At 37.6% G+C, this 13847-nt stretch overlaps 1 protein-coding gene across 2 annotated transcripts in view; it reads right to left on the bottom strand.

Annotated features, from left to right (window-relative positions):
• The window catches only part of LAMB1 (laminin subunit beta 1), a 71845-nt gene that overhangs the window by 42267 nt on the left and 15731 nt on the right, over window positions 1–13847 (bottom strand). For both annotated transcript variants that reach the window (XM_081147036.1, XM_081147037.1), the window contains 8 exons: window positions 12449–12637; window positions 12295–12358; window positions 8457–8659; window positions 6364–6484; window positions 4571–4759; window positions 4126–4305; window positions 3882–3994; window positions 2094–2173 (listed from right to left, as the gene is read on the bottom strand). In XM_081147036.1, coding sequence (XP_081003162.1) covers window positions 2094–2173; window positions 3882–3994; window positions 4126–4305; window positions 4571–4759; window positions 6364–6484; window positions 8457–8659; window positions 12295–12358; window positions 12449–12637 — 1139 coding nt within the window. The remainder of the gene's footprint in view (window positions 1–2093; window positions 2174–3881; window positions 3995–4125; window positions 4306–4570; window positions 4760–6363; window positions 6485–8456; window positions 8660–12294; window positions 12359–12448; window positions 12638–13847) is intronic.

The raw sequence follows: 13847 nt of genomic DNA, 5'->3' as shown, positions 1-13847 counted from the left end.
GGAGTTGTGTATGGGTAGATTCGGAGACAGGAAACATGTATGCATTAGAGAAAAAGAGGAAGGGAGTGTAAGTAATATAAACCATTTACGGTAAAGGGACATTCCTGAGTTTATAACATAATTTGGAGAATTATGGATGCCATTTTCATCTAGTCGAGAAGAATCCTAGGTGTGATGACAGCCTTGAATTGAAGAATAAATTACTAAATGAATTAGTATGTGTCCTGGGATTCACAAAGGAAAGTCAGAGAAGTGATTCAATAAGCAGGAAAGTAGTTTGTCTTTCTTTCCAATTTTTATGGAATTATCCTTGCTTCCTCCTCTCTGGAGGTTTTCGAAGAACAGACATTCAATACTGGAGTTTCAGAGAGCTACATACATGCTGTACTGAGTTTATTACACAATCCAGAATAGGACAAACCCAAATACAGAGGACAAACAGAACACATTCTTGCTGCCTGAAATCTAGCTCCCTGCCAGCAGACTACTATGGTGTTGAGAAATAACCTTGTAAAAGAGTCAATTTTTGAGTACATAAAGCTTGCTCAATGAATTCAGCATGTTCTCTCTGGGAAAGTTCAGGGCCAAGGAAACACCTGCTTGTTCTCTCAGCAGTCACTCATGCTATCTTTACCAGATGTTCTGAATCTGATCCTGTAACCAACAGAGACCAAAACTCTCTTTGGCTCAAAGGTGGTTAATTAAGCTCCCAGAAATTTAACATCTTGCCAAGTGAGCTTCATGTCTCATCTATTCAAAGAATACCAACATATTTAAGTAACTAAAAGTTATTACATGTAATTATCATTAATAGGCTTGGAAGTTGAATAAAATGAAAGAAGAAAATGAAATGATTCTTTACAAAAAATCAAAATGGGAGTTCATTTTTCATCTTATAAAATGGTGAAAAATAAAATGTTGATACCAACCGCTGGTGGGAATAGAAAAAAAGGTACTTTTGTAACTGGTTTGTAGAAAAATAAATTAGCACAATCTGTTTGCAGAACAACCTGACATTCTATTAAAATAAAAAATGTACATCCACTTTGACTTTGAAGTTCCATCATTGGGAACCTAATCTATGGATATATCTACAAACATTCATCAAGATATAGCTACAAGGATATTCACTGCAACATTTTTATGAAAAGCACAAAGACTGGAAATAAATAAATCATAGCACTTACACATGATGGAATACAAAAAGGGGGCAGATAAATACACGCTGATATGAAAAAAGATCTCTAGATAAAAAAGCTGAGGACTTGTGTACATAACATCTATTCCTTTGATTTTCAAAAAATGTTAGTAAAGTGCCCTAGCCACTTTGGCTCAGTGGTTAGAGCGTCAGCCTAGGGACTGAGGGGTCCCAGGTTTGATTCCAGCCAAGGGCATGTACCATGGTTGCAGGCTCAATCCACAGCCCTGGTTGGGCGTGTGTGGGAAGCAACCAATCAATGTGTCTCTATCACATCAATATTTCTCTCTCTCTCTCTCCCCCATTCTCTCTGAAAAGCAATGGAAAAATATCCTTGGGTGAAGATTAAAAAAAAAGTCAGTAAAGTTAAGTGGGAAATTATGGGTTTTTTTTTTATTTGTACCTGTCTGTTTTAAAAAATAAAACCTAACATGTTCTTTTAAAAGAAATGAAAGAAATTATAATTTTTAACAGGTATTCTGAGCACTATTATTAATTTCTACAGAGATACAAGAAACTGTAAACAGTGGCACTACTAGGTAGTGGAACTTGGGGAGTGAAAGGGCAGGACATCTGAACTGTTTGAAGTTTTTAGAACTATGAGCATACAGTTTCCATAATTTAAAAAATATTATAAAGGAAAAGCACAAAAACAAGGAACAACACTATTAAAACCAAGAAACACAAACATACTAGAAGATTTCAAAGCTAACTCTCAGAATGAACAAATCTTTGAAAGCACTGAGACCGCAGGTAAAAGTAACTATCAGGCATTCAAACCCAAGGTGAACATACTCTGAATACCAAGTTCAGAGAATGAATGTCACTTCTCCTAGGGATCATGAGTGCTTCCCTGGGTGACTGAGTACAGGAGCGTAAGTGAAGCTCCACTCACCTATTGTTTAAGGCTCCCCCAAGGTCACAGTCACAAGGTCGACATCCATCCAAATCATTGCTTAAGCCCCAATGCTCTGGCTGCAGAACAAAAGGTTAAACATCTAAAGGTGGGTTCCTGTAATTACACAATAAACTCAGCAAAAAACAAGTTATGGCATGTTTTGGTTGTTCTGCCAAACGTTCATTTGTACTATAAAAGAAGAAAGCCTACAAAAGAAATGAGTACAAATATTCTGAAATAAGGAAACCCAAGCTGCAGGTCCCTGGGGTCAGAGAGGGTTAAACATAATCACATGATAATGCCAGACCAGAGTAGTTTCTTTGCCCTGCAAATAGCCTGCATCCAATAATCACCATGAGAAGGTAGCAAAGATGCCAATTTTCTTCAACAGAATTATTCTGCAGTAAGAGAGTTTTGGCAAATATTTGGCAGGATTTAAAATTTTTCTTCAGTTCAGTCTGTCATAAACTCCATAAAGAAAGCTTTTCAAGGATTTGTTTATGTGGAAACATAGCCTACAAAGCAAGGACTATTTTCACAACTGAAAGGTGAGGAGACCACGGAATCCTGAAACCACTAGAGATGAAAAGAAAAGAAATGGGACAGAATCTATATAGAGGAAAAGATCTCTTTGTGCCTCAACATATACATGTTTCCTAATCAGCAGGTAAAAAAACCAGGTTCACTATTTAAATCAGACTTCCAGAAATTTAAGAACCTATCAGGATATATGCAATATGCATATTTAGTGACCATAAATATAGTTTTGGGTTCAGTAGATTTCCTCTCCCAAATTATAAAAGCAACCACATAAATGTTATAAAAGATAGAGAATAATTTTTAAAATTTTCATAATTATTCCACCTGGAATTCAGAATATGAACTCTTTGGTGTATTTCCTTCCAGACTTTGTTTTTCTTGGTGACTTTTTTTCCTACTTAATCAAGATACTATTCATATTCTGAGTGCTTTTCTTTAATACCATCATAAACATTTCCTCATGTTGCTGTTATTTTCAGTGGCAACCAAATATCACACTGTATAGAAACCTCCAAATTTACTTAACTATTTTCCACCACTGTTGCTTCTAAGTTTTTTACTATGATTAATAAAAGATGCAGTGATTTATTGAGTGATCACTTCATTAGGTATATAATGTCTAATCACTATGTTGTATACCTGAAACTAATATAATATTGTTTGTCAACTGTAATGGAAAAATAATGTACACCTGAAACTAATATAATATTGTATATCAACTGTAATTGAAAAATAATACAAAAATATTGTATGTCAACTGTAAAATAATTCACCAATGAGTCCTCTGGTGAATACATCTTTGTCCAATTTTCTGATTTTTTTCATTAGGATCAATTCCCAGAAGTGTGATTACTGGGTCAAAGGGTATGTGAATTTCTACAGGCTACTGAAATATATCCCCACATTTTCAAAAAGTATGAGACAGTTTGCATTTCTATCTGCAGCGTATGGGTACACAGCCCCTCATTTTTGTCTTCACTAGTCAACATTCACATTTTTTAAAACTTTTATTAATTTTGTCTGTAAAAAGGATATTTCACTGAGGTTTTATTTTACAACTTTAACAGTGATGGTGAATAGCTTGTCAAAATTATTCCTTAGTAATTCCTCTTTTGTGAAGTATCTACTCATGTCTTTTAACATTTACATATAAGAGTGATGACAGAATCTACAATAGGGAAAAGATTCTCTATTAAAACGTCATATTCACAACCTACCCACCCAATGTAATTAGGATTTACCTACCAGACACTGGTCACAATGCTGTCCTGTCACCAGACGCTTACAGTAGCAGTAACCACTCTCAGAGTCACAGGGATTCCCACCAGGGATTGTTCCCAGAGGATTGCAAGCACAAGCTTTATTGAACAAAAAAAGAAGAAACATAAACAAAGTGAGTCGGAAGCAGGAGTCTGGATTTAGATTTGCAAAGTAGAATGAGACTTATGCACAAATGAGAACTCCCAAACTTTTTAACAAATATACTCACATTTACAACCAAATGGATCTTCGGTACTTAAGCCATAGAAGCCTTCTTTGCAAATATCACAATGTTCTCCTTCCACGTATAATTTACACCGACATTGACCGGCAATGAGACCAGCAGAAAAATCAGTGTAACTGTCACAGATTCCCCCATTCTGAGAACCGGCTGGGTCACAGGTACATTCTAACGGAATGAAAAGCACCAGGTTACACAATGTGTGTTTGTATAAATACACATATTTCCTTCACCCTTCATATGTCACAAAAATATATTAAGGAAGGCTTTACCACTAAGTAAATTCCACTCTTAGCATCCTATATAGCAGATAAAATAAGGCTGAGTCTAATGCCTATACTATGAGTTCCAACAGAGGGATGGTGACTACCCAACTGTTCAAATTGAAAGGTGACCTCAAATAGGTCCCACCTCATGACCTTTCCCCACTTACGTTCACAGAAGTTAGGATCTCGGACATCTCTTTCAGGGTGCTGATAGTAAAATGGTTTGCACTGCTCACAGCTGCGTCCCATTGTGTTGTGCTGACAGTCATCACACACTCCTCCACTGACGTTTCCAGTGGCCAAGAAGACTGCCATGTCAAAGTGGCATGAGCTGGAATGTTCATTGCAGTTACATTCTGCATGATAAGACCAATGTCAAGTAAAGCCTTTTTAAGTCTATTTACCAATGGAGGATGAGGCTGGTAGGAAGGAAGCTCATTTTGGACATCAGAGATGAAGTTCAGGAAAAACAGCACTTAACAAGAAGGCACTTGTGGTGAGAAAGGACATATCCACTCATGACAGCAGTTCAAATCCTATATTATGCTGGAAACCTTCAAAGTGTGGATTTTTATGAAATAAACTCAATAATCTGCCCTCCTTGGGAAAGAATAGCTACAAAAAGTTGAAAACCTTTGGAGAAAGTCCCCATGGAAACTTCTTAGAAGGAAGGATGTCTCACTGCACAGAGGACACCTTTCGGTCCCGCTAGGGTGGGATGGGAATACATCACTCTAGGGGATTTTCTAGGAAATATGTTCCTAGAAGAGCTTGTGTGGGCTGCCAGCTTTGAGGAACATGGTCTGAAGGCCTGATTCCCTTCCTCCCCATTCCCACTACTGCACTAGGCCAGGCTCTTTGGTGAGAATTAAGGTCTGCTTAACAGCAGTCTAGCTGGCTTCAGCACAGTCTGTTCCTCCTCTAGCCTATTCGGCAGTCATCTAGCTGGATCGGCAATCCAGCTTTAATCATAATCATCTCACTTTTATGATCAACAATCCACATGGATTCCTCTTATCTTCTCACAATGAAGCTTAACTCAGCTTGGCCCTCACGGGGCTTTACATTCTAGCCTAACCTGTCCTCCCTGTAACACAAGTACTGGAGACAGGGAATGTGTGCTATCCACTGATGTATCCTCAGTGCCCAGCAGAATGTTGCCCTTGACATATTGGTTGAATTAAACATGGGAATCATTTTCCAGCATAGACTCTGTGGTGGTCACTAAAATGTCTTTGGGGCCTTTTGCTAAATGTTGTTCTCCTCACCTAAACTCCCTCCCACCTTCCCCTCCCTCTCTCTCTTTCTCTTCTTTACCTACACAACCTTAACTATTCATCCAGGGTCAGCTGGGTTGTATTACTAACAAAACCTTGACTACTCCAGCCCTAACTGCTTTGTAAACTAGAATAGCCCTTCTCAGTTTGGGCTGAGACAGACATGCTGTGTGTGTGGGGGGGGGCAGTATATGAGAATCACTGTGTGTGGGGTCAGAGGGGTGGTGGTGTTTGAAACACCTCCGCCAAGAGAACACCCCTGGGATGGATGGATGGTTAGATGGATGGATAGATGGGTGGAAGTAAGCCAGAGGCTGCAGCTGGGTGGGCAAAGTAATAGGCCAAACATTCTATTCCATAGCTCAACCTTAATGATCAACCAGACCATATATTTCTTTCATTTTCCTCTCACGAGCATCTTGCCTTAAAAATAGTTACAATGTCAGGGACAACATCTTCATCTTCTACTGAATCTGCTAAATACATAGGTGCTGCTCAGTAAATAGTAATTTATTAATTTAATTGAGTGAATATTGGTTTCCTGTGAGTATCAGCGTAAAGCTGGGAAAAGGGTAGTAACTTTTCTTTTTTTTGCCAAATAGTGTACTATTATCCTATGTTTTATCAAAAAATGGGTACCGGAGTCTGAACTGACTCAAAATGCCCCTTTGACTGAAACTTACTTTTACAGGCATGGCTGTTTCGACCTTCAGCCGGTCTCCATGGTAAATCATGGTAGAAATCCATGCACAGTTCACAGTTTAAGCCCTTGGTATTATGCCTGCACATGCAATGTCCATGAACCTTGAAAGTTGTAAAAACAGGAAAGATCAGAGTAAGAGATATGCCAATGACTAGATTTTCTCCACGGTCAATGGAAAATATAAACCTCCTTTCATACCAATTCTAATTTCTAGTGCACCACAGTGAGGGTTTCTCTGTTTTTATTTTGTTCCTCCCGCAGTGTGTTCTATCTATTTTGTTGATGGTGATAACTCTCATCTCTAGGAACTGTTCCTATTATATAATGGATACTCAATAAATATTTTATTAACGTATCAATGTAAAGAACCCAGATGAACAAAATTAGTAATTTAAGAATTAAAACAACAACAACAAAAACTAGTTACTTATCAGTTAAAAAATGTATTATGACAGAAATCAACAAAAGTTATAATGGAGAATTAAATGTATACACACCACTTGGGAACAACTCACATTACTGCAAGTTTTATCACTATGCCACTTAAAAGGTTTTTGTTTGCTTGTTTTGTTTTTTACTTCAGGCATAGCACTTAAAATTTTTTTTCAACCAATTATTTTACATTTACATTTTTCCTTTTACATTTATTTTTTCCCTTTAAGAAAAGAAATATAAAATCTCAGAAAAAGATACACATTATTTTTCTTTATGAGGGCTCATGATGCACTATTTTGCAAAACACACTAAGCCCCTGAGGCACATACATCATAAATTCTTTCAGTCTACCAAATATGCATGTGTGCAGGCATCTCACTTTAATACTTGTTTCTACAGAATGGAATTCAGGAACAGGACAGACAGGTCCACCCCAGACCCACTTTGACAGGAATGCAGTTAGCAGAAGACTAAAATCCTGTCATCACAAGGTGGTTTCACATAGACTGAAAAATAGCTCCTAAGTACATACCACAGGACTCGACAATTTCTAAATAAACAGTCTAATGTACTGCGAGATGCGTGATAGTGACATGACTGCAAGACATTAGCTACACACCAAATCTGTTACTCTAAAAGTAAATATACTCTCACAGGGTTCTCTGAAAGATGTAGCAACAAGATTGGGATAAATCCTCCCTTTAGGCTCTGTTAAAAATTCAACTTTATGCAATAAATTTCTCACTAGAGTAAAGGGAAGACAAGTTTTAGACAGTCGAATGCACTCAGTCCTGCACCTTCTTAGATAAGGACTACCAAGCTCTGGAAAGGCAAACAGCGAGCCACCAGGGTACAGCCTTCACCAGGAAAGGAGGCCCACGGTCCAGAGGAAGGAACCCTGCGGCAGACTCAGGAGAGCCAGGTTTGAATTTCCAACTGTCACGTACTTATTTAGAGCCCTCTGGCAAACTAGTTAATCCCTGGTCTCTTCTAATAAGGATAGTTGGTTTAATAAATCCTGTTTGGCTTTAAAACCCTACAGATCTACGAGAGTTATCAGTGTACTTAGAAGCTGGTAAAATACTCTACCCATTTTTGCAAATCACCCAAATCCCCAAATTTTAAAAGTACATAGTTTAAAAACACAGGGGGATGAATGAAACTAGAAGATATAAACAAACAAAGTCCATTTGATGCCTAAATGATACCCTCTGGTTCTAGATTCAAATTTCCAGTTTCTTTGGACTGGCATCAATTTATTCCCTCTAGCATAAAGACCAGAATGCTTGTTATTCTTCATCTCCCTTAAAGTAAAGAAAGATGTGTTGTTATTTAGAAAATGTTTTAATATTTGTTGATTAAAATATCTACTGTAGCATCAGCCCATAGCAACAATTTCTAAAAATGAATTCAGTTGTCTATGAGGAGTTCTTACATTCTCATAGTCCAAGAAACTCAGCGAAGAGAAAATCAACTACTGTGCAAGCCTAATTGTAAGTCTGGAAAAATAAAACCCCTAGAAAATATGAAAGGCTTAAGGTAAGACTAGTTTCAATTTTCTTTATATATTTTTTTAATTTTCAATTTTCTTTAGATTCACCTGTGTGAAGGAGAAAGCCACACAGAGCACTTGCTTACCATTCCTTCTACCTCTTCATTGACTCCATCCACAGGGGCACATTCGCTGGCATGGCCATAGCAGAAGCAATTTCCTCGAACCACCATATCATAAACTGCATAGTAGTACTTCTCTCTGATTTCCATTCTGGAATCCAAAAGGTTATCTCCCAAAGTATGTAGTTTCACAAACTTGATTCTCAAGTTGGTGATTTTTAAGAGATCTGTGAAGGCCACCAAGATGAAAAGTCTGATCAATCAATAAAGATTTATTTTGCAGTTAAACACCTTTTCTCATTACAGAAGGCATGACAAATGAAATAGCAGAAGTCAGGTTCACCCCGCTTGTATGATCTAGATGATCATAATAGTAAATTTTAACATAATGCGGCAGTCTCTGGAAGAAAGAAAGGTTAAGGTCTTCCCATTATTTAATGAGAACATTTATTCTGTGATGAATTTGTTTGCAGATTGATGTTTCAGGAAGAATGTAAGAGTGGAGAAATTTAAGAAGGTGGCAGCATGATTGCCAGAACCCACTGGTACACAGTAATCTGAAACTATTGCAATACCATCTGGTTCCCATAGCAATTAGTGTCAGTCTCAAAATGAGAACATTCCATTCAGGTGGGAAAGAGTTTATCAAAGCTCCTTATTAACGTTATTATAAGATATTTAGAAAGAAACATACAGGGTGGGGCAAAAGTAGGTTTATAGTTGTTCATATAGAAAATAATACAATAAGTAATAAATAATAATTCAAGAATAAACTCTGTTTCACATACTCACAATGGTAAACCTATTTTTCCCATACGCTGTATTTCTGTGTTTATTTCTGAAGACATAAATACTCTCTGAAATTTCCCATCATTTAGATGAAATCCAAGTTACTAAAACAGATTTAACACTATGATAACCACAGTCCAGGTACAGAATATCTCAACCAAGTTTTTAAGCGGCATGATAATCTGCTTTTTTGCCCTAGTTTTACAATACAAATTTAGCAATATAATTACCAATACAATATAGTGGCAGAAGGATAAAGGAGCTTAGTATTAGCATGTTGGGGCAAATAATTTTTTCTCAATTTCTCTTATCTTCTTCTCCCTGGGCCTATAGACCTATGATGATTTTAGAAGCTGGGCTGTCAATTGCATTCTATAGTAACTTTATAAACCAAGAGCTGTTCTACCTTCTTACCAGTGTTTTCATTAATTACTAAGTTGCTCTTGCTAAAGTGGAACCCAAAAGATTGATTGTTCCATCTGCCCTCCCACTTAGCTCTGTAGCCTGAAACTGCTCCTAAGCTTTACTTTCATTTCTGCTGATGCAGTCTGATAATTTACAACACAGGGCAACAGGGAACTGGCCCAGTGTATCAGGTACTTTCAAAGCCCAAGTACAATTTTAAATTCTTATAATATATGCATAGCTTATAATAGTGACTATAGAAAGAGCTGTGGGTTGAAAGAGAAAGTCCATGAGTCCATGCATGAAACTTGAGCTCTTTGTAAAATCAAAAACTAAACAGAGAAACTGTGGCCTACCGAGCTGAATGGAATTTATGAATGCCAACATTTCCTCCTGCACAAATGCTCCTGCACAGAAAGAGCACAAACGCCTATTGAAAAGGCCAAACAACAAACTTGAAGAGCAGCTGGAGTATTTAGAAACCCTTGAACTGATCTTTGTGGAAGCCCTCAGAAGAGCAAATACACTCCCCTCCACTCTCCTGCCATATTTAACAACAACGAAGTCTCGAATTGACTGCTGTTCCAAGAGGCAAAAATCACTTCTGAAGTGAGTCTCAAAGGTCTCGACAATAGCAACAACTAAAGAGCTATTGTTTCCTTGATTACAAAGTAAATCAAAAGCATGAACAGCTAGAATGGATGCTTCTTTGATACAGAAATAGATTTTCTGATGCCATTGAACAACAGAATTATAATGGCAACACATTCCCCAAGTCCCACAAGTTTCACCTAAAAAGGAGCAAACTATGAGTGCTTTTAGGTACTTGGCAATGGAGTGGGGATGGGGGGTTGTCATGGGAGCCCAGGTGGACATTTCTCACAACTGGATTTTGAGAAAAAGCACAGGGCTGGATGTGCCATTAAATATTTGTTTTACAACAGAATGAAAGAGTAAATTACAGACCAGAGACAGTCCGGGCCACATGTGAAATTAAGTTAAGTGGAGAAACAGCACTCTTCTGGCAATATTCCCTGGACTTCTTCCATTCTATTCTTCCATGCTTTAGGCTGGGTGGTTTCACAGGGCCTTGGTTAAAACAGGGCCATGCTCAGCTGGGAAATAAGAATCAGCCCTGCCCCTGTTTACCTGACTGGATGACTCAGTAGTAGGAGGGGGGAGCCTCACCCTTTCACTCTGACCACAGCACCAGGTCTCCATAAGACCTAAGCCACAGCTGACAGTGTAGCAGTACAGCTTCAATGTACCAAACACTTTCTATGCGTCAGGCACTTTGGTAGGTGATTTATATACATTAACTCATTTTCCCTCCCTAACAACCCTAAGGTCAATACTATTCATTTACAGATGAAAAGAAACCAGAGGATTAAAAAAGTTTTAAGCAAATGGCTTGCCCTATGTCAAATAACTATAATATGCTGGCACTGGGATTTAAACCCAAATCTGTCTGACTCCAAATCCCATTCTTTCAATTCATGTACATTCTGCCTCCCAAAAAGATCAAAAGGTAATTCTGAAAAAAACATAAGCATAGTTATTGGATGTTGCAAAGGCTCTGAACTGAGAGTCCTAACATGGGTTTAGGTTCTGACTGACATCTCTCTCTCTGAGCCTCAGTTTACTCAACTGTAAAATGGAAATAGAACCTTCACCTTATTGAACATACTGAACATGGCTGAGACTTCTGATTTCCCCCCACTATTCTTTCTTTCCTTCCTTTGATAATAAGAGCCCCAGTTAAGAGTATGAGAGAGAGCACGTGGCCACCTAGCTAGAGCTGTCCTGCAGCATTGCCTGCAGTATAGCCATGTGACTAATTGTGGCCAATGGGATGTAAGTAGAAGTGATAATAACTTGTGTGTCACTTGCTCTCCACTTCCTCCCCTCCTACAGGTTGAGACAAGGACATTGGTTCAGCTCTAACCACGTGGACAAATACAATAAGACAGAAGGAACCTGGGGACCTGGGTGACCTACTAGCTAGGGTTGCCAGATTTAGCAATTAAAGATACAAGATACTCAGCTAAATTTGAATTTCAGATAAACAATCATTTTTTAGTATAAGTATGTCCCAAATATCACATGGGGCATAGTTATACTATGAGATATACTTGTACTAGTCACAAATATTACATAGGACATAGTTATATTAAAAAAATAACTCATTGTTTATCTGCAAGTCAAATTTAACTGGGTGTCTTTTATGTAGTGAGCCTACATGTGGCAACTGAGCTACTCTTCTCTGAAAATTCCTGTGGGTAATTTTGTAAAAGAGAAATAAACTTCCATTTATTTGAGGCACTGTATTTTTTGGGACACTTTGTTACAAATAAAGCTGTGTGTGTGTGTATGGACACACGCACACATATTATACTGAGCAAAAAATTAAATAAGGTATTATGAGAAGCATAACTATTTGAGTACCTATAACATAAATCTTTTGCTTTTATTAAAACATGATCCCCATCAAAGAGGACTTTGATTACTGCCAATTTCTAGAGCTTCTGGTAGGGTTTTGCAGAGAATAAAAGAAATGAAGAGGGTGAATTTAGCACTGAATATTTAGATTCTAGGTAGCAGTGCTCTAGGTAAGAGTTCTTCCATGATTGTTATTTTGCATCAAACTTTTATTTGAAAACAAGCTTACTCTGTATCCTTGGACTATAAGGATCTTCTATTTTGAAAGCAGGATCTAAAGCACGAAATATCACCTAAAAATAGATAAAAGAGTAATTGGTATTTTTGCAATGATCAAAAACTAGATTTGCAAGTACAATGTAATACAAAAAAGGCAAACACACCTCTCCTTCTGTTGAGGGTTCAATGTCAGAATATCGGGAATCACAAATTATATCATCAACATTCTTCATGGGGCCAGTTGAAATGCCTGGAAATGAGCTCTCACAGTCATAAGCAAAGTATCTGTACACGCCCCAGGTTTTCCCAAAGTCAGATGATCGTTCTATCAGCATAGCTGCTGGACGGAATGTCTAAAGGCAGGGTGGAAAAGGTTCATTTGATGTTTTTTATTTGTAATGTTTTGTTTTGTTTTTAAATCTCAAATGAAAATATCACTCAACTGTGTGCCACAACCTTGAATGTTGTGGTTGATATTTCAGACTATAGCCGGATTTCAAATACTTCAAGCTGTTTGGTAGATCCTCTTCTTGCAAGGAAAGTGTCTAGCCTCTAAATTTTGCACTTTCTCCCACCCTACCAAAGATTAGTAAGCTGTTTCTCTTTAGAAGCTGATTATAAACAGGCCTTAATCGCATAAAAGTTTTGATATATTTAGTCACAGTGCCATAATATGATTGGTTAGTTTGAGTACTTATTAAACCATTCATGTAATTATTCAATAGATGTGTAGTGATTGCTACTCAGTATCACACACAGTCTATATGCTGTAAATAGTCCAATAAGTTTATCAATATGGGTATAAATCATTTACAACACAATACATCAAACCCCACAGTAGAGTCACATGTGATGTGCTTTGGGGAAACAAGAGGAAGGAATTACTAACTCAGGCATCTGGGGAGTCCTGCAATTCTACTCCTAGATATACACCCAAAAGAACTGAAAACAGGAACTCAGGCCGGTATTTGTACATGAATGTTCAGAGCAGCATTATTCACAACAGCCCAAAAGCAGAAACAACTCAAATGTCCCTCAACAAATGAATGGATAAATAAAAACTATACACATGCAGTGGAATGTTATTCGGCCATAAAAAGGACTGAAATTCGACTATTTCCTACAACATAGATGAGCCTTGTAAACATTATAGTAGACAAAATAAGCCAGGCACAAAAGGACAAATATTGTATGATTCCACTTACATGAAATAACTTGAATAGGCAAGTACACAGAAAGAGACAGTAGATTAGAGGTTTCCAGGAGTTGTGGCGAGGGGTCAATAAGGAGTTACTGCATAATTGGTACAGAGTTCTATTTCCAGAACTTTTTCATCACTCCAAATAGAAACTATAATGTTGTGACTATACCTATTATCAAACTGTACACTTAAAAAGGGTTAAAAAGGCAAATTTTGTGTTTTGTATATTTTTACCACACACAAAACTAGAGAATGCTTCAGAGAGGAGACAGCACCAAACTGGATCTTAAAAGGGTACCTAGGTATTTTCCAGGCAGGGGGAGGAGGTGGCTATAGGTGACAGAAGAGGTTGGTTGGGGCAG

Source organism: Miniopterus schreibersii (assembly GCF_964146895.1).
Source record: "Miniopterus schreibersii genome assembly, chromosome: 9".
NCBI lineage: Eukaryota > Metazoa > Chordata > Mammalia > Chiroptera > Miniopteridae > Miniopterus > Miniopterus schreibersii.
The sequence above is the reverse complement of the archived record's forward strand: the minus strand, read 5'-3'. Positions and strand labels throughout refer to the sequence as shown.